Source organism: Anthonomus grandis, chromosome 7, assembly GCF_022605725.1.
Source record: "Anthonomus grandis grandis chromosome 7, icAntGran1.3, whole genome shotgun sequence".
Lineage (NCBI taxonomy): Eukaryota > Metazoa > Arthropoda > Insecta > Coleoptera > Curculionidae > Anthonomus > Anthonomus grandis.
This window is the reverse complement of record NC_065552.1, coordinates 14038174-14065691: the sequence shown is the minus strand read 5'-3', so window position 1 is coordinate 14065691 and position 27518 is coordinate 14038174. Positions and strand designations below refer to the sequence as shown.

Here is a 27518-nt window from a genome sequence, read left to right as displayed (position 1 = left end):
CAAACGTTACTAAATTTTTTAAACGGTTGAAAGATCTGATTTCATTTTCTGACCACTGCCAATCGTTGTAAATAAATTATGTGACGCTGTCAGGTGTTATGCTGCGACTTAGAGTACAGTTCGAGGTTGCCGAGCATCATTAAATACAATACATAACACCAGGATTATCATAAAATTCATCTAATAATTTAAACTTGTATCATACAACAGTCAGACAACCATTGGAAAGGCTACTTTGAACTGGAATTTGTTTTCTAAATTAAGTTTTTACACAGCTTTTATTTTAGTTACTTAAATATGGCTAAAGAGTTTACTATCTCGGTTCTAGGATTAATATCCTGGTCTCTGAGTTTTGCATTAAAATAATTCAATAAAAGCTAATATTTTATTTACTGTTTCTTTTATTGATATTTAGAGTATTCACACAAAGTGCAACTAGGTGATAAAACATCTAAATGGATACGAAAGTATGCGGTCGAACGATATAAGCTTAAAAAATATACACAAGAGAGACTTTTTGTCCAATAACAAAAAAGGGTACCAATTTTACAGTTTTGAAACGAATCTAGTTATCAACTAGTTACACGTATTATATCATAATATAATAACTTATATAAGTTAAATGTTGTAAATCTCCTCATTTCATTTTCAAGGCAGTTGTAACCTATAAGGAGTAAAGCAAAAGCATTATTTAGAGCCAACCAAATTCCGGCAGTATTCTTCTAGAGTCATGTACCCTATGTATATTCCTTTGAGTTAAAGGAGTTGGAGCTCTCGGTGGTGAATCAGAAGGAGGACTTAACGGTTGAGGAGTTAATGGCCTCGGAGTAAAAGATCGTTCCTTATCCTATAATAATTTTTTTTTGTCATTTTAGGATAATCTGCCATAATTCGACCTAGTAATATACCTTTTCTTTATGGTGAATCTCATCCTCTACATCAGACACGTTTTCTAGAGCAAGAGATGCCTTAAATTCATGTTTTGCTTCTTCAAAAAGCTGAAGATCTTGATCTTCAAATTTCTCCTCACCTTGCTTTAACTCATCTTTACCTACTAAATATAAAGTAAAAAAACTACTATTTTTTACTTTAAATCCTACCTTGAACATCAGATCTGTCCTCTTTAAAATTTTCGGAAGAAATTATTCTATTTAACTCATCACAACTGCCTTTACTTTCAGAATCTTCCGAAGAAAAGCCATCTTTGTCTTCATTCTCTTGGCCACTTTCTATTTGTGGTTGTTCAAAACGAAGTCGCATTGTTGACACGAGTTGCTTAGATGGAGATGTTTCATTTACCTTTAAAGATTTATCGGGAGAGGATAACTTGGGAAATTGTTGAAAAGACCTCGAGGGTGATGAGTTTTTGGACGTCTCTAAAGGCTTAACCGGCGGTGAGGGTATCATAAAGGGACTTTGGGCACCGCGAGTTGGAGACTTACCTTCAACAAAAAATTCATCTTAAATCACAATATCATATTTTGTTATACTATTTTAAAAGGTTTGCGTTTCTAATATATTTTGTTAAATATGGTTTTTATAATTCAGGATTGGCAATCAGATATTTTATTTATATAAAAATAAAACCGTAAAAATTATAATGATTATAAAAAATTTAATTAGTCGTTTTCGTTTTGACAAAATCTAAGTATAAACTACAATCAACAATGTACGAACTGTAAAACGCTACTGCCAAACAATGTTTACCCAATGCTCATTTTCTCTATCCTGTTAGGACTAATGACGGTTCTTTGCTAAAAAAACTAAATGTGTACTAAATAAAATAATATTTTTTAGAAAGTAATAGTAAAAGACTTTATACGTCATCTAAGTAGCCAAAATCTAACTATGATCGAATTTATCACCGTATATCTAAATTAATAAAGTCTTACTCGATGAATCCATAATATTCTTGTCAGTTTTATCAAGCTGATCTGAAGGTATACCATTCGATGTCTCAAAAATAAAAACTGAAGATGCCTGGTTACTTTCTAAATTTATCAAATCTAGATCTTGTTCTGTCGATTGCTTCGGTTGCGTCACTTCGTTTTTCGTAACTAAAGGTTCAGGAGGAAATATTGCAATAGTTGGCGAAAGTACGGTGCTTTTTTTATTATTTGAATCAAGTATAGTTACGTTTGGACTGATGCTTACACTTCCTCTGATCGTTCCTAAAACATTATAATATCATTTATTTAAATATCCATGTTTTTCTAAATAATGCTTCACACACCATACGGTGATGTATCATCTTTTATAAGTTTAACAATTTCAGCTCCAGTATAATCAGGTAAAGTCACCTGAGGACTTGCAGATCTAGAACTATCAGGACTCTTTGCAGCTAATCGTTTAGCCTCTGTTATGGCTTTTTGAAGGTTTTGTTGTTTTTTGAATGAATCTCTTCTGTGACACCTTCCAATTTGCGATCTGTAATAATAAATATATGAAAAGTATTTATGTCCGGAGAAATTTTACTGCCTATTCTTTGATTAATTTGAATCTAAAATCTCCATTGTTAGTGGAACACACAATATAGAATTTATCGTCTGTTTTGTCATCTACATGAGTAGTGTCAATTTTTTAAATAATTATACAGCAGATATCGAAAGTTTGGTAAAATGTTGTCCCTTACCTTGTACTTACCCGATAATTGTTAATACATCGTGTGTAATAATAATTATCATATATATATTTTGCAATACTTACGCTACGTAGGCTCCTTTAACCACTGCTTGCCACTTATTTAAGCTAGAATCCATGGCTGCCATTTTTGCGATTCGTCTAAATCTGTGAAAAGAAATGTTATTTCTACTGAAAGTGGATAAGAAATTATACTAAGAAGTGTCTTAAACTTAAGTATAATCTCATTTCAACTTAAAATATATTCATAACAATAGTACCTTGCCAAAGAGGTTTCACCTTCCGGTGGAGGTGCAAATAGTTCTTCATTTTCATCTATAGCAACTGGAGCTACTTTAAAGTCTTTCATAAGACGTCGTTCCCAAATTTTCATTCTTTTACCCAGTACAGCTAGAAAAAATATATTAATATAAGGTTGAAGAAATATAAAAAACTTACCCTTTTCTCTTTTCTCAGCAGATGAGACGTCCATGCCATTTCTGCTCAGTAACTCAATCAGTTCATAACGAAACGAAGATATATCACTTTTTAATTCATTTATATCATCTTCAGTTACCAGACTTTCATCATATTTTCTATGCATAGATGAGACATATCTCCACACTAAGGCTCTCATTACTGCAGTATATCTGTAGTCTCGCTCTTTCTCTTCTCTATTTCGTCTCTAAGAACAAATTATTGTATACATTTATTTTCGCTAGAATTAATAATTTAGAGGTGTACCTTTGTAGACATTCTTTTAAGTTTGTCTTTCTTTCGAAGCCCTAAAAGTTTAAATAAATGTTTAGGTTTAGGAAATATATTAAAAGGAGGTGGTAAAGTGCCAGATTCCTCGAAGTAGCTCATCCAAAGCTTGGTTCTTGCAAACTTCCATTCAGTATCCGAATGTTGCTTCAAAATATTTTAAATTATTAATTATTTATGTTAAACGAGTTTATGTTACCTCAATCATTGCATAAGAATTAGACATCATTGCAATAAGGAGATTCAGTAGTACAATAACGTTGATTACAGAATAAGAACCGAACATCAGTAGTCCCCAAAACCTGGTGTAGGTTTTTATACCAGTTAGTTCAAAGCTATCGAGATCCACCATTCCAAAAGAAGCCCAAAATAACGACTGAGAAGATTCAAAGACACTAAAAATGTAAGTCTAATTAAAAAAGTTAAAAAGGGTTTTAATATTAATTACTTTGCAAATCGTCTCCATTTCATACAAGAGTCGCCTGCATTGTCAAAGTCGGGTTCACCACTTGGTAGGTGATAGCACTTTTGTTTTTCGAGGTCGGAAAAGTACCATAAAAGTTGGTTAAGTCCTTAACAATAAAGTATGGTTAGTTTTTAATGCAGCTGAAATTCTTTGCAAGAACTTACCACAAGCAAAAGCAAAAAGAACCAATGAATAAATGAAAAAGAACTTCACTATATCGATTACCATTCGTCCTAGTGAAATTTGTAAAGGTCCTAAGTGTGGGTTTATTGAGAATAAGTGCACCAATTTTAAGGCACTAAAAATTAATTTTGTTATCTTAAACTCACTGACGGGTTTCTTTTAGTGGTTAAATAGCTGTACCTATTTAACTAAAAAAATTGGAATGTTTTCTATAACTGCAGTATAATAAGATACCGATGTTCCTCATTTTTTACATTTTTTATTGTTAAGCCCCGCTTTAATATTTAATCAAGCATATATGTAAGCCACACAAATTACATTTATATTATTGGTTTACTTGCGATTCCGAGTTTTCTATAATACTAATACTGATGATAGTTTTGAACCTCTAGTTCTTTCTACATACTTTATTCTATGTATATTTACTTTGTACATCTTGAATATGGCCCAGTATGCCTCGTTGTACCTACCTCGACTTTAGAACTTTGAAAGGCTAAAATTAGCATTGCCGTGAAACTATGGCTAGTTTATTTGCTTGCAACATCTCTGATGCATTAATGCCAAATGCTTGTATACAAATGGCAAAAAACACACTTTATAAGATCATAAAAATTTGTCACTTATTTTGACAGGGGCATAACATTACTATTCCTCTTTAATAAAATATGAACCTGAAATGAATGTTTTTTTTTTTTTTTTAAATATGATAAGATACTCGATAAAGAAGTCAACATTCAAAGTTAAATGAATGTAGATCACGTATATTAAAGAAAAAGGCAACAACATCGCAACGCCGCACGATCGCATTGTTAATTGCACCGAGACAAGTAATCTTTACCATTACCAGTGACGTCGTCAAAAAATATTTACATGATAAATATTTATTATTAATAGGTTATGATAAATTATAAACAATATTACCGTTATTATGCTGTTATGATAATATCGGTATTTACTTGTGAAACAAGCGGCTTAAGTCGCCGCCTTTTTCCATGGTGCGGCACAAACGGCGCAAAAACACTGAAATGCCTTTTTCCTTTTTTAAGCAAAAACTAAAGTAAAAACACAAAACTTCCAACGTTTGCTTTGAAGATGTTATTTTTGCTCTTAGAATAACATATATCTATTTATACTTTTTAGTTTTAATCCAAAAATATAACATTATTATATGTGTTGATATTTAGCTGAAAATTTCCTCTTTTGAAAATGCGTGTAAAGTTGACAACAGAGAATCGATGAATATGTTTATAAACAAAACACCCCCCTTGCCCCTGTCCACATGTTGAACTCAAGCAAATTGGTTGTTTACTAATTCTAGCCTTTCAATGTTCTAAGACTGCGACCATTGTTGATCTTTTATGTCGTCTCTGTCCTTTTGAATTGTCTGAATTGTCGAAACAGTGGGCTGCCAAGGCAGTTGTGCATATAGGTCTCCTAATGGACCCGTCATGCCCCACCGCGGGTCACCAGAGCTCAACGGCCTTAGAGAAGCCGATAAGGCTCTCTGGTCTGAAGGACTTAAAGTCACTCGGTACACTAAAAGTGTTACCCAAGTATTTGAACACTTTCAGTCACACACTGCCACTCCTCTCTACCTGCAATGTGCGTTACGAATCCCTCGCAGTCCACAGTCACTGGAGCCATGCAGTCACTGCCCATCAGAAGAAGAGGACATTCCTGTATGGCCCGTGACCAAATTTTTGCGTGACCGGTCTCGCCAGCACGTAGTTCGCCGAAGACGTATAGCCTGTACGCAGTCCTCATTGCCTCGAATTGCACAACGAGGTTCAGAGGCGGAAGGCTCAGCAGAGTCTCGAGCGCTCTAGTTGGCGTCGTCCGCATGGAACCCGTTATGCTGAGACATGCAAGACGTTGGACTCTGTCCAGTTGAGCACGAATTTTCGCTTTCTCCGTATATGGCCACCAAACGATAACCCCGTATGTAAGAAGATCCAGTGCGCGAGTAGATCCAGTGGAGGATCTTAGGAGACAGACCCCAGGTATTGCCAAAAGCCCGCCTGCAGGCCCATAGCGCACAGGTAGCCTTCTTAATTCTGGTATCTGAATGATCTTACCAGGAGAGTTTGGGATCTAACTTGATTTCCAGAAATTGACCTGTCCTGGAGTAATGCTGCAGCTGCACGCCACCTAGAGATATAACAGGGGGCGTGCCAAAGTTACGTCTCCTCGTGAATAGTAGGAGCTCTGCTTTTTTGGGGTTAATCCTGAGACCCCCCCGAGAGGCACCATATGTCCACCATACGCAGGGCTCTCATCATAGGGCCCCGCATTGAGACAGCGTCTTTCCCCGGGCAAAGGATTACCAGATCATTAGCATAGACCTGTGTGTATAGGCCAGCATTGTTTAAAAGATTTATCAGGCTGTCGACCACAAGGCACCACAAGGTAGGGGACAATACTCCTCCCTGCGGGCACACCCCGAGCCGCCAACGTTTCGATAATCTCGTTGTTGAGCTGAGCAGATACATGACGTTTCGAGAGCATGACCTCTATCTAGCTAACCAAACAGGGTTCTGAGCCGCGGCTCTCGAGTGCTTGGCAGATTAATGCTAAAGGGGTGTTGTCGCCCCTTCAATGTCTAGAAACGCACCCAGACAGGTCTTGCCACTACCCAGAGCACCCTCCACCTTCCTCACAAGGTGGTGTAGGGCCAGGTCCGTGGATTTTCCCGCCTGATAGGCGTATTGGTGCACATGCAGTAGTTTTTTGACCAGGATGCTTTCCTTAAGGTACCGATCAATCAGCCTCTCCATCGCCTTCAGCATAAACCTGGTAAGGCTGATAGGTCGGTACGATTTGGGATCTGTAAAATCGCTTTTTCCGGGTTTCGGAATCAAGACGACTTTCACTTGACGCCATAACTTTGGGACGTAGCCCTAAGCAAGTCCCTGTTCTTATCCAATACTTAAAAAGAAGAGCTCCATCAATGGGAGTGTTAGCAGATCCTCTTCTCTCAGCCTTTATGTATATAGAATTCTCTATTTCCTATAGCTCAGTGCTCCCCCATCTGCAATCAAGTGTTCCATCGACTCCTCTTCCTCGCCGAATTTCTTAATAAACTTTATGGTATATACCAACGAAACACAAATCCTTGTTATTCCTAATAAGTTGCATTGCCAATACTAAGTAATTTTATATTAACATTTGGTATACCCAATGTATATCCTTTATCATTCTTTAGGTTCAAAAATAATTTCCTTTATATTCACAAAAATATCATAATAATAATAAATATTTTTTAATTGCAAACTCAACATACCTACATAAAAAAAGAGAAAAAATACACATTTATTATTTTATGCAAATAAAAGCTCATATTATGTTAACAAAAAAAAAGAACTTGAGGTAATCTATTTTTCAACTTGCAACCTGTTTTCATAGCTATTTCTACTATTTTACATGTATTTTAGATTTAACGGTTTATACAGGGTATTAGTAAATAAGTGCGACAAACTTCAGGAGGTGATTCTGCATGGAAAAGTAATAACAGTTTGCTATATAAACGTATGTCCGCAAATGCTGTGTTTTCCGAGATACGGGGTGTTAAAAGTTTTTGTTAAAAATTGATGATTTATTTATTACTCTGAAACCGGTCGAGATATGCAAATGAAATTTGGAGGGTTTTAAGATGTATTTATCGCGTATTTTTTGACACGCAATTAAGAATTTTATGTTCACGATTGGCGCTCATACGGGTAATGATCTCAATTTTTTTCAAGAAAAAAATGATACATCCCCAAGATATTTTAAATTCAAAATAACTTTTGAATTTCTCGTTCAATTCGTGACAAAAAAATCCCTCATTTTTTTTTGGTATTTGGCGCCGTTTCTCTGCAAAAAAACATCTTGACGCGTATTTTTTATTTCTTTAATACATTATCAAGAACTATCTAATACAAAAATATTAAACCAGAACAATAATAGAAAATAACAATACTAAAATTTTAAATAGGCGCAAAGCTACAAGAAATGTTCAAAATGACCTCCCTCAGACGTTACACAAGATACAATTGAAAATGAATATGTGGGCCAGTGGAGACTTTGTGGGTCGTCAAAAGTATTTTCCATTTACTGGTCTGAAAGGTGTGCAGCAGGTAATTTACAGCATATCTTTTGACACATTACCCCCAGATTTTAACAAATCAACTAGGTCGTGCTGCAATTTGAGTGCAGAAGATAAATCAGCACAACTCATACAGACATTGTATATAAATGTATCTTGTAAAGAGCTATTTGCAACTTGTGGAAACCTGGAAACCAGAATTTGCTACTTCTTAAACTATACGAATAGCAACCTAATGGCTAGACGAATGTCACTGCATTTAGGCGATATTCCTGAAGTTTATCATTTTGGTTAAAGCGCCACAAAAGGCGTTGGGCATCCCTATGTTTTTCCGCCAATAAAATTTGTAAATATATTTGTTTAATATCAGCTAAAATACCTAAGGTAGAATCGAAAAACTAAAAACATCTTTGTTATATGTTTTTACAGTTTTCGACCTAATAAAAAAGAATCACTTACACTAACTTCATAATGTATTTCTTATTATCTTACAATCGGCTATAATTCGATTCCTCAACGTCATCAACATTTTCGACGGGAGTGGAATAAACTAATGACTTATGAAAACCCCAAATGCAAAAATCTAGAGAATTTAAATCTGGCGATCGAGCAGGTCAATGTTACCTATCCAAAGATTTTGAAAAACTGTATCTAAGTGATTACGTACATTTATACTAAAATGGGCTGGTGAACCATCGTGCATGAACCATAAGTGTTGACTCAGCTGTAGAGGAATTTCTTCAGAAAGAACAGGTAACTCTTCCTGTAGGAAATAAAGGTAAAATTCTCCTGTTAAGCGTTGTGGGAGGAAATATGGGCCGATTAACTGATCGTCAATTAATCCAAGCCATACATTTACTGAAAACTGATGCTGAAAATGAGCCTCAAAGATTCCATGTAGATTCTCCTCAGCCCATAAGTGATTGTTATGGAGATTTCGTATGCAATGTCTTCCAAAAGTAGCTTCGTCAAAATACCATTTAAATAATTAGGAATTTGAGCGATTTGATGAAGAATATTGGCAAAAAAATAGATGTGGAAAAAAGTCTCTAGTCTAGGTAGTAGAACTTGCACACGTTAAACATATATTGGATACAAATGATTTTCTTTAAAAATTTCAAATACAGTGAAGTCGATTACAAACAAAATGTTGGCAATTTTTCGAGGACTTATTTCAGGTGACTCCGCAATTAACTCTAGAACCGCTTTTTCTAGTTGCACCGTTCGTACTTGTCAAAGGCGACGGTAGTCAGCCGTTTGTTTCTTAAACGTACCATTTTCACACAAACGTTGGTGAAGACGAACAAATATTGTGTGATGGGGTACTCTACGTCCTGGATGCAACTCAGCATCTTCGAGATTGTCGACCATTTCCATTTCTTCGGCCATAGACAAAATGCATATCTGACAGTTCCGCATTTGTAAAATTTTCCATTTTTTTCGATAAAAGAAAAATTAATTACTTATTAATAATAGCTAAAAGCTTAATAGTAAAGGAACGCTAATTTGACATTTCGTATTTCGCAGATGAATGTTGACATTTTGTATTTAATATTATACTCTATTTACTTTTTGGTAAGAGCACAGTGCCTCATTATTTATGCAGAAGTAGCATAAATATAGGATGAGTCTTCCATTTTTCTACATGTAACAAAATGATAAACCAGGCTGTTTTTACCAATTTTAATGGGATAAGTCCTGTATGGTCTCAAATACAATAGGTCGTAAAATTCGGAACAATGGTTTCGAGTTCATTTTTATGACAAACGGGTTGCCAGTGTCGTCCCGACTATGGATATTGATTTTAATTTTTAAGTTAAATAATTATCTGTTATGAAAAATGTATAAATAATGTTGGATTTTATCTATTATCTATTAGATAAAGATTTTTAGAAAAAGTATGGTTGGTAGGTATAACCTATATTTATTAAATTAACAAGAAACATTTCTTAAAAGCGGAAAAGCCTTATTATAAAACTATGGCAAATAAAATGAAATATAAAAATTTGATTAATACCGCAATTTGATTGTTTTTTAAATGTTTAAAAAATTCTTATAAAATTTAATTTTTTTAATACCAACCAATAAAAAATGCAACTCTCCAAACATATCTTGTCATTTATAAGAAAGGTACATAAATATAAGGATCTTTTAATTTATTAACTATAATTACATATATTACAATAAAAATATTTACGAACTATACAAAAAAAAATCAATTTATAAATCACACATTTCATTACTCTCATCGCTTTCATCCGAATCAGACATTCTCACTGTTATAACTAAGGGTTCGACAGTTTCTTCTAGAAGATTATTGAGGGTCCACATATTTTCTTCTTCTTTTATAGCATGATTCACAGCATTGCTCCAGTTTTCTTGGGTAACGTTATCCACTGCTGCATTCAGAAGTTCTCTCACATCTTTCAATTTAAAGGTTTTATTATTTCTAGCCACAAATCCTTTTACTTGAGCCCAAATTAACTTTATAGGATTTAATTTACAATGGTAAGGTGGCAAACGAAGTACAGTTATATTGTGTTGTTTTGCCATTTCGTCAATAACGTGTCTCTTATATTTTGATTTATTTTCTGTAACTATTGTCAGAAGCTCTGCTTTTACCGCGTCATCTTCAAAAGGTATTTCTTTTTCGGTAAGCCAGTTTTTTATTTCCCCTTTTCGCCAGCAGGATGATGGTAATTTTTCTATTAATTTTGAATGGTAGCTGGCATTGTCCATAACAATAATTGAAGTTTCGGGAATTGACTTGATCATTTCGGAAAAATAATCTTCAAAAACATCAGCGTTCATTTCTTCGTGGTAATCCTTAGTTGACTTCGATTCGAATTCAAAGAGACCGCCATTTAAAAATCTGGTACATTTTCGTCTTCTTTTATAAGTGTCAAAATTTTGTCGATAGTTGGGATTTCATTCTTAAAATAAAATGAATATACTGTCCTCCTGATGATATGCATTGCTGTCTCATCAACTGCTATCGGCTTCCTACCGGCAGTTTTCTTTACACTCTTCTTAGGCAAGTTCTCACGGTTTTCAATTTTTCTGTCACTAAGAAGTCTGTAAATTGTTGCTTTACTTATGCCTGTCATATTGGCACATGTAGAAACTAGATTTCTAATAGTACTTAGAGGCATTTGATGCACAAGTGCATTATGTACGTAGTTATATAGTATAGTCATATATATCATCATACTATAGTCCTTGCTTTAAAATCTAAAACACCTTTACACACTATGGGGCTAAACTTTGACATTCTTACAACAAATGCGCAACAATACTGAAAAATAAATTAAGTTTTTAGTATATATCTATATTATATACCTGTTTGCATTTAAGATTGCACAATTTAGGTACCTATAATACTCCATATTTACCTACCTAGACAATATCTACTTATAAGGGTTAAAAAGAACTTGTTCATTAGGTACTTAAGTAATTCAAATAATTTATGGCTAAAATTGGCCTATTTCTTGCAATATTAAATAAACCCAAAAAATGAAAACATTCAGGTGTACTAGAAAAGTGGAACGCCAATGGTTTACGACCGTTTTATGGCTATCGACTCTTTCGTGTGCTCCTACGGATTAAGAAATGGACTATAGATAAATGTTGACAGTAGCCTATTAGATAATGTATTAAAGATTAATCATCAAGATTTTTTTATGCATAAAAACGGGGCCACATGCGAAAAGAAATAAGAAAAAGATAAGAGAGGTTTTTTGTCACATATTGAATAAGGAATTCAAAAATTCACGGACAAAGGAGACTTCTTGAAAAGAGATAAAGGTATTTCAAATTAATAAAGAATATATTAGCGACACAACAGAAATTGAATATACCGTGTCTTGTTTTCTACTATTATACATTCAATTCTTAAAAACATATAGGGCCAATTAAATTATAAGGTTCGAAGAAATAATAACTCCCCAACATTAAGCTTATCTATAGTAGAATAAATAAAATATGTTATTCAAATAAAAAACTAAAAGTCTATAACTAGTAATGATATTGAACTTTTAATTATAAATTTAATTAAAAATATCCATACAGAATTTAATTTAGAAAAAATTGTTTTACTAAAATGTTTTTATACCTCGTATTTGTTATAAATATTAGGTATTTATAGAGAAAACATAAAATTTTGGTGTGAGTTTTATTTTTTCATTTAAAATTTCCAAATAAAAACCAACTGCAGAATTTCAATTCCATCCTGTAGGACCTAAGTATTACTACCCAGTAGGATAGTTTAAAGATATGAAGACGCATATGAGTGTCAATGAGTCTTAATGGGCTTGTTTGATTAAGTTATAACGGTATATCTATTTTTTTGCTCCGTTTAAAAAAAAAAATTATGAAGCTAGAACTGGTTGCCCAATAGTGTTTCTGTAAAAATATAGAGGTAACGAGCTGTTATTAAATCATAGATAAGGGCTATAAATAAGATCTCATTTCCCAGTAAGAAATGTTTAGAAGCTGACAGAAACGATAATATAGCTAAAATTTACGTAATCAGACAATCAAATTAAAGCATATACATATAAAGTTAATAGCGGTAAAATTGGGAGAAAAATTAAAGCAAAATAAAGAGGTAGGGATTCGTATTTTATTCGTTATTAGAGGTTCATGTTGAATATCTTTATTTTAGATAAGAGTGTATACAATAGACAAGGATGTTATAATAAATAACAAGGATATATTACTTAGTTTTAAGCAAAATTTACATTATGTCAGATCTATCTTTCTTAGCCTCAAAATTAGCTTACACTGTTAATAACTTCGTTTGCTCACGTTAGACCAAAAAATGTGTTCGCACATATTTTGAACCGAGTTTATGCTCGAAACATGAACATACCCAGAAATCTGTTGACGCAATAAATATGTTTTGGCATTGATTAATTACAAAGAAAGTAAGAACATTAGCCCAAGAAGGGGCACATGACTAAATTTTTTTTTTACAATTTAGCGGATGCCACAGCGAAAATCCACGAATTAGGCTGCAGGATCACCTTACCATTCACCAGATTTAGCCCGAAGCGACTTTCTTTTGTTCACTACTTTAACTTGCAAACACATTTTACAAATGTCTTTAGGATTTGCCCCACTTCTCACAGAATATACGAAATGAGTGTTTTGGATTGGTATCGATTCCTAGGTATTTAATTCTTTTTCTAAGGTCGAGGTTACTACAGTACGAAATGGAAGCCTAAACTTTCTAAAAGATGAGCAGTTAAGAAGCGGCAAAGCCAGCAGCAATCTTGTATTTTGTGAAAAGCTATCGTCTAGAAATTATCTTTAAAAAGTCGGCTACGTGTGGTCAATTGAATGAATATTCCAAAGTTTTCTAGTATAGTTCTCTTTAATACTGTCTAATATCATCAAGTTCTAATACCATCTTATTTCTTCATATTTTATTACCAAGCATCTTTACGTAATCCTTTTATTCATTGTTTTTTGATTTGATTAACATTTGCTTAAAAATACTTATTTAAAGAAATGTTTTGAATGTATTTGCTACAATGTTATGCACTCAAAACTCTTTTTAATATTTCATTTTCAGATTTTTAGACAATTAAGATATTGTTCAAAATTCTGTAGAGACAATAAGACATGTTTTTTTATCTATTGTCAAGCCCATTTTCGTAATAAACATTACAATATAGGAAACCGATAAATATAGAAAAAAAAAATTAAAAAAAATATATAAATATATTTTACCTAAGAATATTTGCAGCTGCAAACAGTCCTTCGGCAATAAGCTGTGGATCAAAAGCATTCCATTCCTCCCTTCTTAAATATGCTGTTTGTGGATCATTATAAATTTCATTGCATTGTTGAAGATAGGCGATAGCTCTTAATCCAAAGGTCATAGAATAAAAAAGGTTTCTAGTAAAATCGATGAAATTCCAAAGATTGCGCAAGTAACTTTTTATGCCTTCTGTAAATATTTCTTGAGTTTCTTCAAATATAAATCCTAAAAGGATATATGGTCTTAAGAATACATTAACTTAGTGATTTATATCATAATAACTTACCTATGACATATATCAATACAGCATATTCTAAAAAAGTTGGTGTATTACCCCTTTGTTTCTGATATTTTTCCAAAACGTAAGCTTTCATAGATTGGGAACCAACGTATTCGAAAAAAATATCGTCAGCCCTTAAAGACACCAAGATCAATAGTACTGTAAAATTTATGGAGTTTTCATAATGGAAGAAAATAGTTAAAGGACTTACATAAGAAAAATAAGTAAGATGACGCATGAATCAAAAACTTCATAAAAGGTTTCCTCATAAGTTTACCACTTTTTGTCTCAGGTGCAAATGTATACAGAAGGCAATATAATGGAAAGAATAGGGCCACTTTTATAATTATCATTAACTTTTGAACAGTGGATTTCCTGCGAAATCCGGGAACTCCTTCATACCATAAAGCTGCTAAAAGCTGTTGAATATTCGGATGCGAAACAAACTATAAGAAAAAGTTTTGCGTAAGTAAAAATATATTATTATTCTATTATTTAATATGTGAGTTATACTATTAACTAAAACAAAACCTTTTTCTGCTTGTACAGGATAGCAAGTTCAAGCCTTGCCAGTTTCATGTGTTCGCCCTCCTGGTACGGAGGGTTATTAGGATCATGGTTTAAAATAATTGCCAATTCGCTTGAACTTCTTGACTGTTGCAGCAAATCCACAGCAAATTGCTGACATTGCTTACGTAAATCCATATATTCAGATTTTGATTCAGGTTCTGCAAAAGCCAAATTCCGTAATTCCCATGATAACTGAAATGCTGTTAAAAGAGGATCACTAGAGGAAAGCGCCATTAGCGATGGACTAGCCAAGGCCTTATACTCATTTAACCGAGATAATGAGTATCGCAAAGAATCTTCTTCTGATTGACTTACGCAGTCATCACAGCCGCATCTATAAGCATTCTGTATTTTAATATAACCAAACAGGTATTACATTATACTTACTTAATATCATGTGGCATGGGTATCGTAGCTCCCCTATCTAATAAAATCTTTAATATTTCGTAGTTATTTCTATGAGCAGCTAAAATTAAAGGAGTAATATCGGGTGTGAACACTGCAGTATTTAAATCCACTTTTTGCCAACTCTAAAAATAGTTTATCACTTAAATGAAACCCAGTATCCAAATTATTTACATAAGGTTCTCCTTCTTTATGTATCAATTCTTCATGTTCTAAAAGTAACTCGACTGCTTCAACAAACTCAACATTGATAGCATATAGAAGAGCATCTCTGGTTTCAACGCCCATAATAACAAGAAGTTCTACCATTTCAAGATTTTCTTGGTCAATCGCTATTGTTAGTGCCCCTCTACCTAAACTGTCTACACAGTTTATATCAAAGGTATTTTTTCTTTGGGCTCTCGATAGCAATCTTTAAATTCAATATACATTCTTCAATTGTAAAAATTTACAAAAAAATAGGTTAATAGTAAAGTAATGAGGAAAATAAAAACCAAGTAGAAGGCTTAAAAAATTAAAATTAAAAAGTTCAATATAACAAAATTAGAGCTTTTTAGAAGAAGGTTGATGATAAAAGTAATTCTGTTTTCATTATTAATTTTTCATCATTTTCAATTTTATACAGAGTCTGTAAGTTCGAATAAATTCAGTAGTTCATATAACTTTTTTTTCTCAAAAAAATCCTCGGACTCGTCGATTAGTATTTTTAGTTGCTCTCTTTTTTGTAGAAACCAAAGTTATATAGTGTGCCCCAAAAACAAGACATGACGTCACCGACGATTTTTTTAATAGCAATCCTAAGTTTTTATTACTTATTTTTATAGGGCGTATCAAATTATCCATAGCTGCAAAATTTCAAGTTTATGTGATTAACCATTTTTAAAAGAATTGAAATTAACAAAAAAATATTTAATTTAAATTATAAAATCTCTTTTACGCAAAAAGTTTTTTAACAAACGTTTAAAATGTAGTCCATCTACTATTTAATATTATTCGATGTACTTGAAAATCATTCTGATTATGTTTAACGATTTATGTATAAATTAATAGACAGCATGTTCCAAAATTGAAATACCGGGTGGTGCTTCGCCGAGCGGAACATAGGAAATCCCATGTAAATTTTAAGGGGGTCAATTATTGGCTTCCCTGTACATTTTTTCTATAAAATTTACATGGGTTTTCCTATGTTCCGCTCGGATCCACCGCACCACCCGGTATATATTATAATGTTATCGATGATTTTTTTAAAAAAGGCTTTTACTTATTTCTAAAGAGAATATCGACTTTTCTAAATAGCAAAATTTCAATTTGTCGTCACAATATTGCCGTTATTGGGCACAAGAAAATCCATTTTAGATAAGACAAGGCCAGCCTTAACATCCAGAGAAAGTAAATGTTTGGGAGGGAATTGTAGGCCAGTAAGTTATACGTCCAATTTTCTTTAAAGAAAATCTAAATGGGGCAAAATATTTACTGTTTTTACAAGAAGAACTAATTCCAAATCTAGCTGTTCTGTTTTCTGATTAAATAGAAGCTGATATGCCAAATAGGAACATCTGGTTTCAACAAGATAGTGCGCCTTCCCATTATGCGTATCCTGTTCGAAACTATTTGGATACTATATTTCCAGGCAGATGAATTGGTAGAGAAGAGACTAACTCCTTTAGTTTTTTTCCTATGGCGATATTTTAATTTCAAAAACGACTGAATTTAGTTCAAGTTACAGACTCGTACTGTATAACTTCTATTAAAAATTAAAATGTGCATACTTAAATGGCAAAAATTTATTTGTGAAAATATTTTTATGACGTATTGGACTCTTTTGAATTTTTTCTAGGTATTATTCATTTCTTGAGACACGAATTATAAAAGTCGCACTTTTCTTATAAGAAAAATGAAACGAACCATCAACATCAATAAAGTTCAAGCTTTTTAAATAAATTCCGTTCTATATAAAAAGCGCTCATGGCATAAAATAAAAATGTAGCGTAAAGGGTAGCCAAAGGCAATTTCGAATCACATGTATTATCTTAAAAAGAACTCAGGCATACAGAATATCTTAAAAAACTAAAAATTTGTTATATGGTTAAACGGAAATTATGCTGAAAGGACCATTATTTATCTAAATAATCATGTGGCTCACTACAATCGAAGAACTTGAGCTGCCGAGAAAATTAGGTGGTTATAATTTAAATTGTCACAATAAAGGAGTACTCAGAAAATACAAGAAGGCTACATTCATTAGGATATTTGTAACGAACAGGTAACAAAAATTAATCACAAAAATTAGACTTTGGGATAAATGAAGATGCATATGCGAAACTCCTAGTAAACCTCAATATTTAAAACATTGGGGTGTCAAAGCTTTTGATCCTGATAAGCAGGGAAGCAGTAAAGAAGTTTATAATAAATAAATTGGTTACCGCCATGGGCGAAGCTGCCTGATAGAGTCGTCAACACTTGCAAAACCGGAATATATGCAAGTGGCAAAAAAATTCACTTATTCTACCCATCGATTAATGATAATTGTTGAATACCGTAATTGTTTTTTTTTTTTGGAATTTATTAATTATATCCATTGTTTATGTATTCTTTTTTTCACAACAATTTTTTAATCTTATAACGAAGCGATTAGCGACTATTGGGCATTGTTGTTGTGATATTCAGTTTAGCTAATCCTTACTAAAATTGTTTTTGGCTTGTTTTAAATTTGTTAGATCTGATGATGAGATCATTGATTTAGGGGCTCCTGGGCCGATACAGAAGCACTTAAAACTACTATAAAAAGCTAATTGACATCTGAAATCCACAAAAAATTGCAGTTCTAAATTAGTTTCATGTTTTATGATATGGAGACTATAACATTATAACTCAAACGTTTCTTTTCTAGGCTTTTCACTAGCAAAACTTGTCGCAATTTATATAATTTTCTTCAGCCAGACTTCGGAAGCTCCCCGAATCCGTGGCCTTGAGCCACGGTCCACCCGGCCCATCCCTTAATCCGGCCCTGAATACACCTGTTTTAAATTGTACTTTTAATTATAAGTTTTCTTGAGACCGAGACTTGTTTGATTTTTGATATAGGCAATGCTGAATTAATTAGTAGATACAAGACTTGCTACTTACTTTCTTACAGTTGGAAGGTCTCCTCTTTCAATAGCCAAAAGGTATTTCTTTTCATTCAAAGTTAATGCTTTCGGCAGGTTCGGTAATGTTGTAAATTTATGACTGCGCCTAGCTTCGACATCTTCCTATAACATAAACTTACATATTGGAAATTTTGAACAGAAATAATAGGATTTACGTCATTTATATTTTCTTTACTCTCCATTGAACCGCTGGAATATGTACCCAATAATTTACTAAAAAAAATTAATTTGGTATATTTAATTCGTCTAAAAGTTACAAAAAATATTTTCAAAATATTATAAACATTTAAATTTTGGATTCTCACTCGGAAAAAATAACTTTAAAAATATGTAAGGACCAAAGCTTCGTTTAAACTACAAAGTCTACATTTTTACTAAATAAAACGAATATAATATTCATAAAAATTGGGGAAATATAAATAGAAACCGTCGTTTCTAGATTTAATCCTCTTAAGGTATTTAACAAACAAGATTAACTGGATGTCCTACAAATCCGTTACAAGGTCTTATTAGTTACTGTTTATAACTTAAATATGTTTTAAATGAATCTTTTATTCGATTTTTATCTAGTAAAAATATATAGGTATATGTAGACTACTCCCCAGATAACACAGAACATGCCAGAAACATACCATTTATAACTCAATGTTTCGGATGTTTACCGTACATTCTAGCGATGGTTTTTGTTAAATATTGCTGGTATAATTCTCATACGATGTTTTAGAAACAGTTTACTAATTAATTTTTGCACGGTTGTGCAAATTTTAGCTTTCATAAAGTAAAAGATCAAAATGCTTCAAATGCTATAGATTTATAATATGCAGCAAATAAATAATAAGAAAAAAATTAAGTTTCTGACAAGTGTCGTCTAAATCACACAAGATCAAACATAAACAAACTAATACACCTACCCCGTACTAAAAAATCAATAGGTCAAAGATGTTACACCTATATAGGAAAAAAAGCTATAATTTACTTCCATGTGATATTAAAAATAAGATCAATCAAGTAAATATTAGTAAGCTGATTAACTGGCTAATTACAAGTGACATAATTACAGTATCATAGTGAACCAAATTGCAAATTTTTTTTATTTATTGAAATTATCCAAAATGTCCTTTTATTGTCTTGTATTTTTATTCTATGTTAAAAATCTTTGTACTTGTTCGTAATCTTTAACTTCTTCGTTTTTTTTGTAATTTTAGTATAAACACTACCTTTTTAATTTTATTTTAAGTGTCTAATTTATTGTTAATTGAATTTTGAACAGGAAGAGAGATTGCGGTTTTTAAAGTAGGAGATTTAAGGCTGATAAGCGCAAGGAAGTTTTTCCAGTCAAACTTAGGCTTTGGAAAATTTCATATTGCTGGTTTGCTTCCAACTTTAAAATAATTTTAGTTCATATAATACAATTAATAATATAAATATAAATAATATAATTAACCTTTCTTAAATAACTGTTTATCTTATTAATTGAATTTTCTAGGTTAGGTAAACAATTTTACCGTCTATTTTAAAGTAAATAAAATATATTTGTTTCTAAGGAGAAAAAATGTAATCTAAATAAACGGTTTTTTGATTTGATTTAATATCTTTTAATTATTGGTTAGAAACTATAAGACACCAGATTTATGTTGGCAGCACTAGTTGCAGTGACGCTATGAACAGGTCGCAGGCGGCGTTTTTTGTCGTTTTCACTAGCTTAACGGCGGCTTTTGGGTTTTTGTCAGTGTGACGCACGAACTTAATAAATATACCTGGACTGCTAATGCATATGGCCACAATACCCAAAAATGACCACTGCCTGGTGGCCGCCATTTTTATAGTGGTTGTGTCCTTTTGATGTTGGTCACTCTGAACATTTTCGGTGTTGCCAACAAAAAATATATTAAATAACGGTAATGAAGTTGACAACGCTGACGTTTGACGTGTGGGTATAGCGGATTGCCTAGTTTTTGGCGATTTGTAAACGATACTTGGGTATATCGTTTGCATAGGGGATATAGCTTTCTCCTTATTTAATACGTGGATAATGAATGTATCACCATCCTTACTTAAACATATTTGGTTCACTGTTTCTTAAAACCGAATTATTGTGAATTGTCTGTCTGAAAAAGGGTTTTTAACTAAATTTGTTAAGTAAATACAAGCAAAAATTTAAATGATGCATAAGATCATCATTTGCATGGTATTAGGATTTTTAAGCTTAAGTTTAGATTTATAAGATTCAAGATTATCAGATTAATAAAACAAATATTTTAAAGTGCATGCATCTATCCTAAGCTTGGTCTCATTTCAGGTGGGGATTACTTTCTTTCATAAATTTTAACGAAATTCTTAAAGAAGTACAAGAAAAATCACAGATCTAACGCAACTATCTTAAATTCTTAACTAAATGTAATTTTCTATTTTCTTTTTGTAAACATAACCTCTCAAAAACTTTAATTGTTTTGTTTCCCTACAATTGGCACAACTGAAATTTGTCAGAGTGACCAATATCGAAAGGACATAATCACGCAAAATGGCGGCCCCCTAATAGTGGTCATTTACTTTTCATTGAACTGGCAGTCTCTTACTTTTTATGCGGTTTAATATTTCAGATTTTAACGGTGTAATTGCCTCTTGTCTAATTTCCACGTTTGTTGAAATTATTTGTAGTAGTTATAAGGGCTTTAAATTCGTCTATTGCTCCTGCAGGTAGGTATAATACTATTATATTATACTATGTATTATAATACTTTCTTAGACTCCTAGTTCTACGATAAAAAATAAAATATATTATGTAAGATAGGGATAATTTTGTTTACTTCTTATAAATACAAAACATTGCTATATTGTTTAATACTAATAAATACATTGGCCCGCAAAATTAACCGGACAACGAGAATTTGGTTCAAATTCAGTTCTTAATAACTTTTTTAGTATTCAAACTACAAGTCAGTTTTACCACCAACCAAAACTCTTTATTTTAGTCTCAACTCGTTTGTGAATCAAAACACATTTTGTTTTTTGATTCATTTCGATATCTGTATTTTTAAAGAAAAAGCACTGGCTTAAAGGAAACAATGCAATAATACTTTATTAGAAACAAAATAAAAAAAATATATGGATACTGGCGGTAGGGTAAACGAGATAGTTATTGGCCCTTTAAGACTTTTTTTTTTAATTTGGTGTCAAATATCTAATATTTGTAGAGGGTAAAAATAACGCATTTAAAATTAAAAATTAAAGTATTTTTCTTTGATATTTTATAATTTTTTTAATCATGATTTACAAATAGAGACAAAAAAAACAAACATATTTAAATAAGATACCCAAATCATAGTCATTGGCCTTTTCACTATATTGGCCATACGCAAATTAGTTATTGGCCTTATTTTACTTACCGTTCCCATAGCCTTAGCAACCAGTAATTACCCACCCCGAGGTAAAAAAGGATTCGATAAGCAATTAAAAACATCAAGTCGCACAAAAACAAATCTTTATTTCTAAGTTTATATACATTTTATACAGAAATTAATTTTTTTAAAATTGTTTTAGGCAAGTTTGGCATGTAAATATATTTGAATTTGACCTATGCATATTATGCTTTTTGATACAAATAAGGTGATAGGTCCTACTGCAATGATTACACTCAACACCAGCTTTTGAAAACGTTAAGTTACACGTACATGAAAAGTAAATCCCTTCATTTAGAATATTTTTGATAAATTTGAGCTCATTTTCGACTTCCATTAAATATATTTTTTTTGATCGTTAGAATGGTCATCACTTTTTTCAGAAATGTCTCCAAATTGTAGTTTTCTCGTGACATGCTGCAGTTTATCCTCCTTTAGCTGTGGCTGTAGTATATGCTGTGATAAAATGTTTACCTTTGGTGATTTTTGTAAAGGTTTCTCAAGTCTAAGGGTTAATTTATTTATGAAAAGCTCTTCTCGTGGTGGTTGTTGAGTACTAACAATGGTATTTTCAACCTTCATCTTTTTTAAGCATTTCTGTTCACTTTGCCCTCTTCTGTTTTTGCTTTTATGCGCTTCCTTTTCTTTAGCGGCTTTTTTTAATTCGTTTTCTTGTTTTTTCTTTTCCTTTTCATTAAGTTTTTCTCGTTCACTTATTAGTTTTTTAATTCTTTTTCCTTCTTTTTATTTTCCTTTTCACTAAGCTCGATCTGTTTCTTTGTTCTTTATCATCATGAAACTTTTTCCATGATGACGACGACAAAATAAAACATACCTTTTCTGAAGTTTTTTTCCCTTTCCTTTGGGGCGTATTAGGGTAGTATAAATACTTATCTAGAGTGGTTTTGTCTGGAAATTGTATAATGTTTTCTTTTGGATCATCCATAGTTAAATCATTAGGAATATCTAAAGGTATATCTACCTTATTAATTTCTTTGAAATTGTCCACGGTGATTTCATCTAATAAAAGGTCTTCAAACTCTTTGTTATTGTCTTTAACAGTTTCTTTAGAATTATTAAGATTCCCATCTTTAGGATCATCCATTGAATTTTCTTCAGGATAAACTATAATGCCAAACACCATCTTGTTCTATAATAATAGGCAAAGTCTGGATATCTATTTCGGACATAGATATTTCAGACATGTAATATTCAGTATTTTCCAGTCGAATAGGATCATAACTTGCTATTTCACCTGCTTTATCTTCTTTTGGAATAGTTTGTGTAGCCTTTTCTTTTTCTATTTCTTGTTGAGCCTCCCCGGATGCTAGTACTTGATTTGTTTCTGTTTGTACATTTTCGGCTACGTCATTTAATGCATTAACCTCAGTTTCTGTTATATTTTTTTACGTTTTGATATTCATTCCATAGATTATATAAAATATTATCATCATTCGTATCAAAAATTCCATCAGGATTTTTTGTGAGTAAATCAATTTTTGTTTGGCCAATAATTTCTTTAAATCTTCTAAAGTTTATAGTTTTTTCGTCATTGTTTGTTGGAGCACTGGATGTTGTATTGTTTTTCCCCAAACATTTACTAAATTCAATTGAGTTAGCATTCCATGGAAACAACCCGCATGCTTTAAAACCATTGATTATAATTTCCGGACGAACTGAATTTGAAATGAAAACGCTCAATAATCCTGCAAACTCTTTTTTTGTCAATTCTTCAGTTGGATTAGTTTTACGCCATTCTAAGACCCCCTTTCTCCAGCCATCCTTTAAAGCTTTAAACGTTGATACATCCGCTGGCTGGAGAATGCGGGTTGCATTGGGGTAGAGCGATATGAGAATAATTTCCAGGTTACTACACAACTGGCTTAATTTTTGATCAATATGTGTTTTTTGACCGTCGACGAAGAGTATTACCGGAAAATTAATGCCTACTTCTTTTAAATGCTTATAGAAACTATTGGCTACATATTCGTAGAAGATTTCTGTTTTCATCCAGCCTGTATCACTAGTTGCGAATGTAAATCCATCAGGAACAGAATCACCGATTTCTTTACGAAGTCTTTTACCTGGATATATGATCAATGGCGGAGTATAACTTCCCGCAGCACTAAAAGTAAAGAGCACGGTAAGAGTTGTTTTTGCTTTATCCGATTCTACCTCATATACGTTTTTGGTGCCCCTGGGCGCGATTACTTTTTTATTTTGGGGGCATAGTTGAAAATTCGTCTCATCGGCATTAAACAGTCGCTCGGGATGCTGAAGCACTTCGCTGTATCCTTTTTCACTTAAATAAGAATAAATACATCAAACCAAGATCTTATATCACTCTCGCTAACGTTGGATGATGCAGCAGATACTCCTTCAGTTTTTCGGATCGTCAACTCCGGGTGTCTTTTAATAAAAGCTTTATACCATCCATCTCCTGGCAGGTTACCTTTGAATGGATTTTCTCGAGGTGATTCATCGAGAATTTGTTTCACTGAAATTTGGATATCCTCTTTTCTACGCGGGAATCCTTTTTTTTAGCACTCTTTAATCCAGTTAACCAAAATGACCTCCTCATTGGTTGTTAGAATGGGAGATGGGCCGTGGGAAGATTTGGAAAACTTATCTGACAGCCTAAATTGCAAAGTAGCTCTGGGAATGTTGTACTTTCTACAAGCCTCTCTTTTGGGCATTCCATTATTTACTTCCTGAAGAGCTTTATTTAAACTATCTTCCGAATACCTTTTAGTATATGATTCTTGATTTGCAGTCTTAGGCATTCTAGAATAAAAAAAATGACAATAACAACTATAAAAAAAATAAATAAAAGGTTTTAATTATGTATATTATATTATTATTATTATAAAAATAGTTATTATTGTTATTCTTCAAATTATGCCAAAAATGTCGCTTAAGAAAAATTGTGTAAACTCATCAAAATGCTATTTACACAATTATTGGCCGTGGACAATAACTCAATCCAAACAAAATATTGAAAATATGGTACTGATATTATAGAAATAAACACCATTTGCAATGCAAAATATATTAAACCAAGTTCTTTTATAATAGAGCAAAATTACAGTTAATGGCCGCAGGGCCAATAACTATCTACCCTATACATTTTACGAATACAGTAATTGGCCCCTCTTAATTTTTAGTAAAAAAAGAATGTTTTTAAACCTTTTTGCTAAAAAAAAATTAATTTAAAATCCCACTAAATGATTTACAAGTGAATGTTAACCGAAAAAGATGATATTGACAAGAAAAACTATAAATAAAGATTAGCTCTAACTTACCTGTTTCAAGAAAAATGGACACAAATTCACTTTAGCAAAACACGTTCTCTCTCTAACAGCTGTTAAACGATAACTAAACGATGATATATCCGGAAGCATTGCATTTCCTTAAAGGATGGATCACACTATGCAAATCAAAAAAGATCGTTAAAGGTTTATTTACATAGCACTAATTAGAAATATTATAAAAACTGCGGGCCAATAACTGTCAGGGGGCCAACAACTATCACGTTTACCCTATTAAGATTTATTAATTTCCTTCTAAAATCGGGGATTTTCCTCACGATCTTGAATAACAACTCATTCTTTCGGATATAGATTTAATTAAAGAAGCAATCGCATCTTTGAGTATTTGTTGCCACTCGTTTGTCACTGCCTTCTTTGACGCAGCCAAAGTTTACAACTGGCCGTAGTTCTTTCTAACTTTTCTTTCCAGTATATTCCACAAGTACTCAACAGGGTTAGGTACTTGCTTAAGTACTTTAGTTCTTGGAGGCTAGTCCAATACATGCACGTCAACGTCGATTAAATATCGCCTTATTATTTGTCGAGCATTATCGTGCATCAAAATAAAATGTTTTTCTATAAATGGCTTATAAGGCACCACATGTTCTTCTAAGTACAAAAATATATCTATCGGCCGGCGTTAATACCCTTTTGAAGTGTAACAAGGTCTGTACAAAGTTTGCTTCCAATGAAATACTACATCACCCTTCCGCCACCTAATTACACTCTAGAAAAGATAAAACATTGATAGTATCTTTCTCCAGGACTTTTTTATACTCTTTGTCGTCCAATATGTAAATATCTGGTAGATGTAGACTCGTTTGTAAAAAGAACATTTCGCGATTCACTCATGTCCTAATCTGCATGAGTTCGAGCAAACTCAAGGCGCAGCCTTCAATAACCCGCATCTAATAGAGGACCTGTAGTAGATACGTGAGATGTTAAATTCTGATCCGCTAACCTTCTTCGTATGGTATCAGGTGAAACCAAGGTACCGTGAACAATTGCCGGTCTTCTTACCAAAGCTGGAGCAGAGGCTGTTTGCTCTCGAAGAACTTAAAGACGAAGAAATCGATCCTCGTTTTGAGCATTTGTGGACCTTCGTTTTCCCCGTATAGGTCTACTTGACTAAGAACCAGTTTGTATCGCATCCGATACCGAACTGCATAGATAACCAGGCCTTTCTACAATATACCTAGTCGAACGACTATCGTCTCATATCGCTTACGCTAATGCTTCGAAACATACTATCAAAAATAACATAAAAAACGCTTCAAAAAACTCAAAAATATACAGCAAAATTAAATCTAATTCATTGACAACAATCTTTCTCACATGCCACGGTGCCATGGAAACTTATCAAGGGCAACAACAAATCAGTTTTTTCAGGCAATTTTCGTAGCTCCGATATGAAAAAAATTAATTCATCGCAAGCCAAGAAGGACAAAGGGTCAAAGAGAAAAGATTTTCATTGTGATCACTTGCATTCATAATATTAATGCTAAAATCTTAATAAATATTTTTAAAGTTAACAGCTACAAATAAGGGCCTGGAATATCTATAGTATATAGTATGCTTGGAATAACAAACGTTTACAGTTCCGATTATTAGAGGCTTTTTCTTAATGTTTAAAGCTAATAACCACTATCTTTGTTAAAGTATTATTAGATTACATACTTTGTGCAAAAAAGATTAGGAAAAATAAAACAAAAACAATAGACATCAAAAAATACAAATAGTTAGTAATATGTAGGAAAAATAGATAAAATACAGAAAAACTAACATAAGCTCAAAAGCAAAAGAGCTGTGCTAATGATGTAGATTAAATTATATTAAGCTATACACGATACTGAAAATGCAGAGACAAACACTGATATAACAATACTTGCTTCACTTAACTAGTTCACCACTTTCTTCCCCGATGCTACCGTAGAACAAGTAAAATACTCGTTTTCTTTATAAACATTCAACTAAAATGATAAAAAAACTAGTCCTTTCGATATTGCTTATTTGACATTAGAATTTCTTATAGGCGAGAACGTTACTTACGTTCCTCGTTGGTACAATCTAGCTGAACTTTCCTGTATCTACTTGTCTAACATTTAGGCACCAAGTTCTCGCAGACCGAGTGCGGGATGCTTCACTATAGAAAAGAGTAATAGCTTATTTCTATGATTGAAATATTTTTTTCTAAACCCAAATTACTCAAACTATACACATAGAAATATTATTTTATGATCATTTTATAAAGTAGAAATATGTACTTCCATTTGAGAGTGTTTAATGGTTTTTTAGATTTATATTCTGCTGCACTTATTGAATAATTTATAACTTTCTTTTTCTCATTGTTTCTTATTTACTTACTAATTGTTCCCTTGATAAAGCATTTTATAATACGTATAAATTATTTATTTTTTTAATATTTTCTGAAATAGGCCGATTTAAATTTTAAAATCTTGTAGGGTATACCTACCTTGGTTACGAAGGTATCAGAGTATACGAATCTCATCTTTGTTTAATATGTTCT

General features: G+C 32.5%; 1 protein-coding gene across 5 annotated transcripts; it reads right to left on the bottom strand.

Moving 5' to 3' along the window:
• Positions 1 to 371: 371 nt before the first annotated feature.
• Positions 372 to 18672, bottom strand: LOC126738223 (transient-receptor-potential-like protein). 5 transcript variants are annotated; one of them, XM_050443450.1, is made up of 20 exons: positions 18441 to 18672; positions 18263 to 18387; positions 15311 to 15548; positions 15119 to 15261; positions 14693 to 15065; positions 14373 to 14607; positions 14168 to 14320; positions 13851 to 14106; positions 4015 to 4148; positions 3833 to 3956; positions 3584 to 3779; positions 3364 to 3531; positions 2901 to 3304; positions 2707 to 2787; positions 2234 to 2427; positions 1893 to 2171; positions 1101 to 1442; positions 909 to 1054; positions 737 to 847; positions 372 to 664 (listed from the first exon to the last, which is right to left on the bottom strand). In XM_050443450.1, the coding sequence occupies exons 1-20, from the start codon at positions 18465 to 18467 to the stop codon at positions 638 to 640; spliced, it is 3756 nt and encodes a 1251-aa protein (XP_050299407.1). In that variant the 5' UTR covers positions 18468 to 18672; the 3' UTR covers positions 372 to 637. The 5 variants fall into 5 exon arrangements, with proteins under 5 accessions (XP_050299407.1, XP_050299408.1, XP_050299405.1 ...); XM_050443451.1 differs by having other exon boundaries at positions 372 to 847; positions 2901 to 3030; positions 3079 to 3304; positions 18441 to 18671; XM_050443448.1 differs by having other exon boundaries at positions 372 to 847; positions 18441 to 18531; positions 18591 to 18645.
• Positions 18673 to 27518: the final 8846 nt, after the last annotated feature.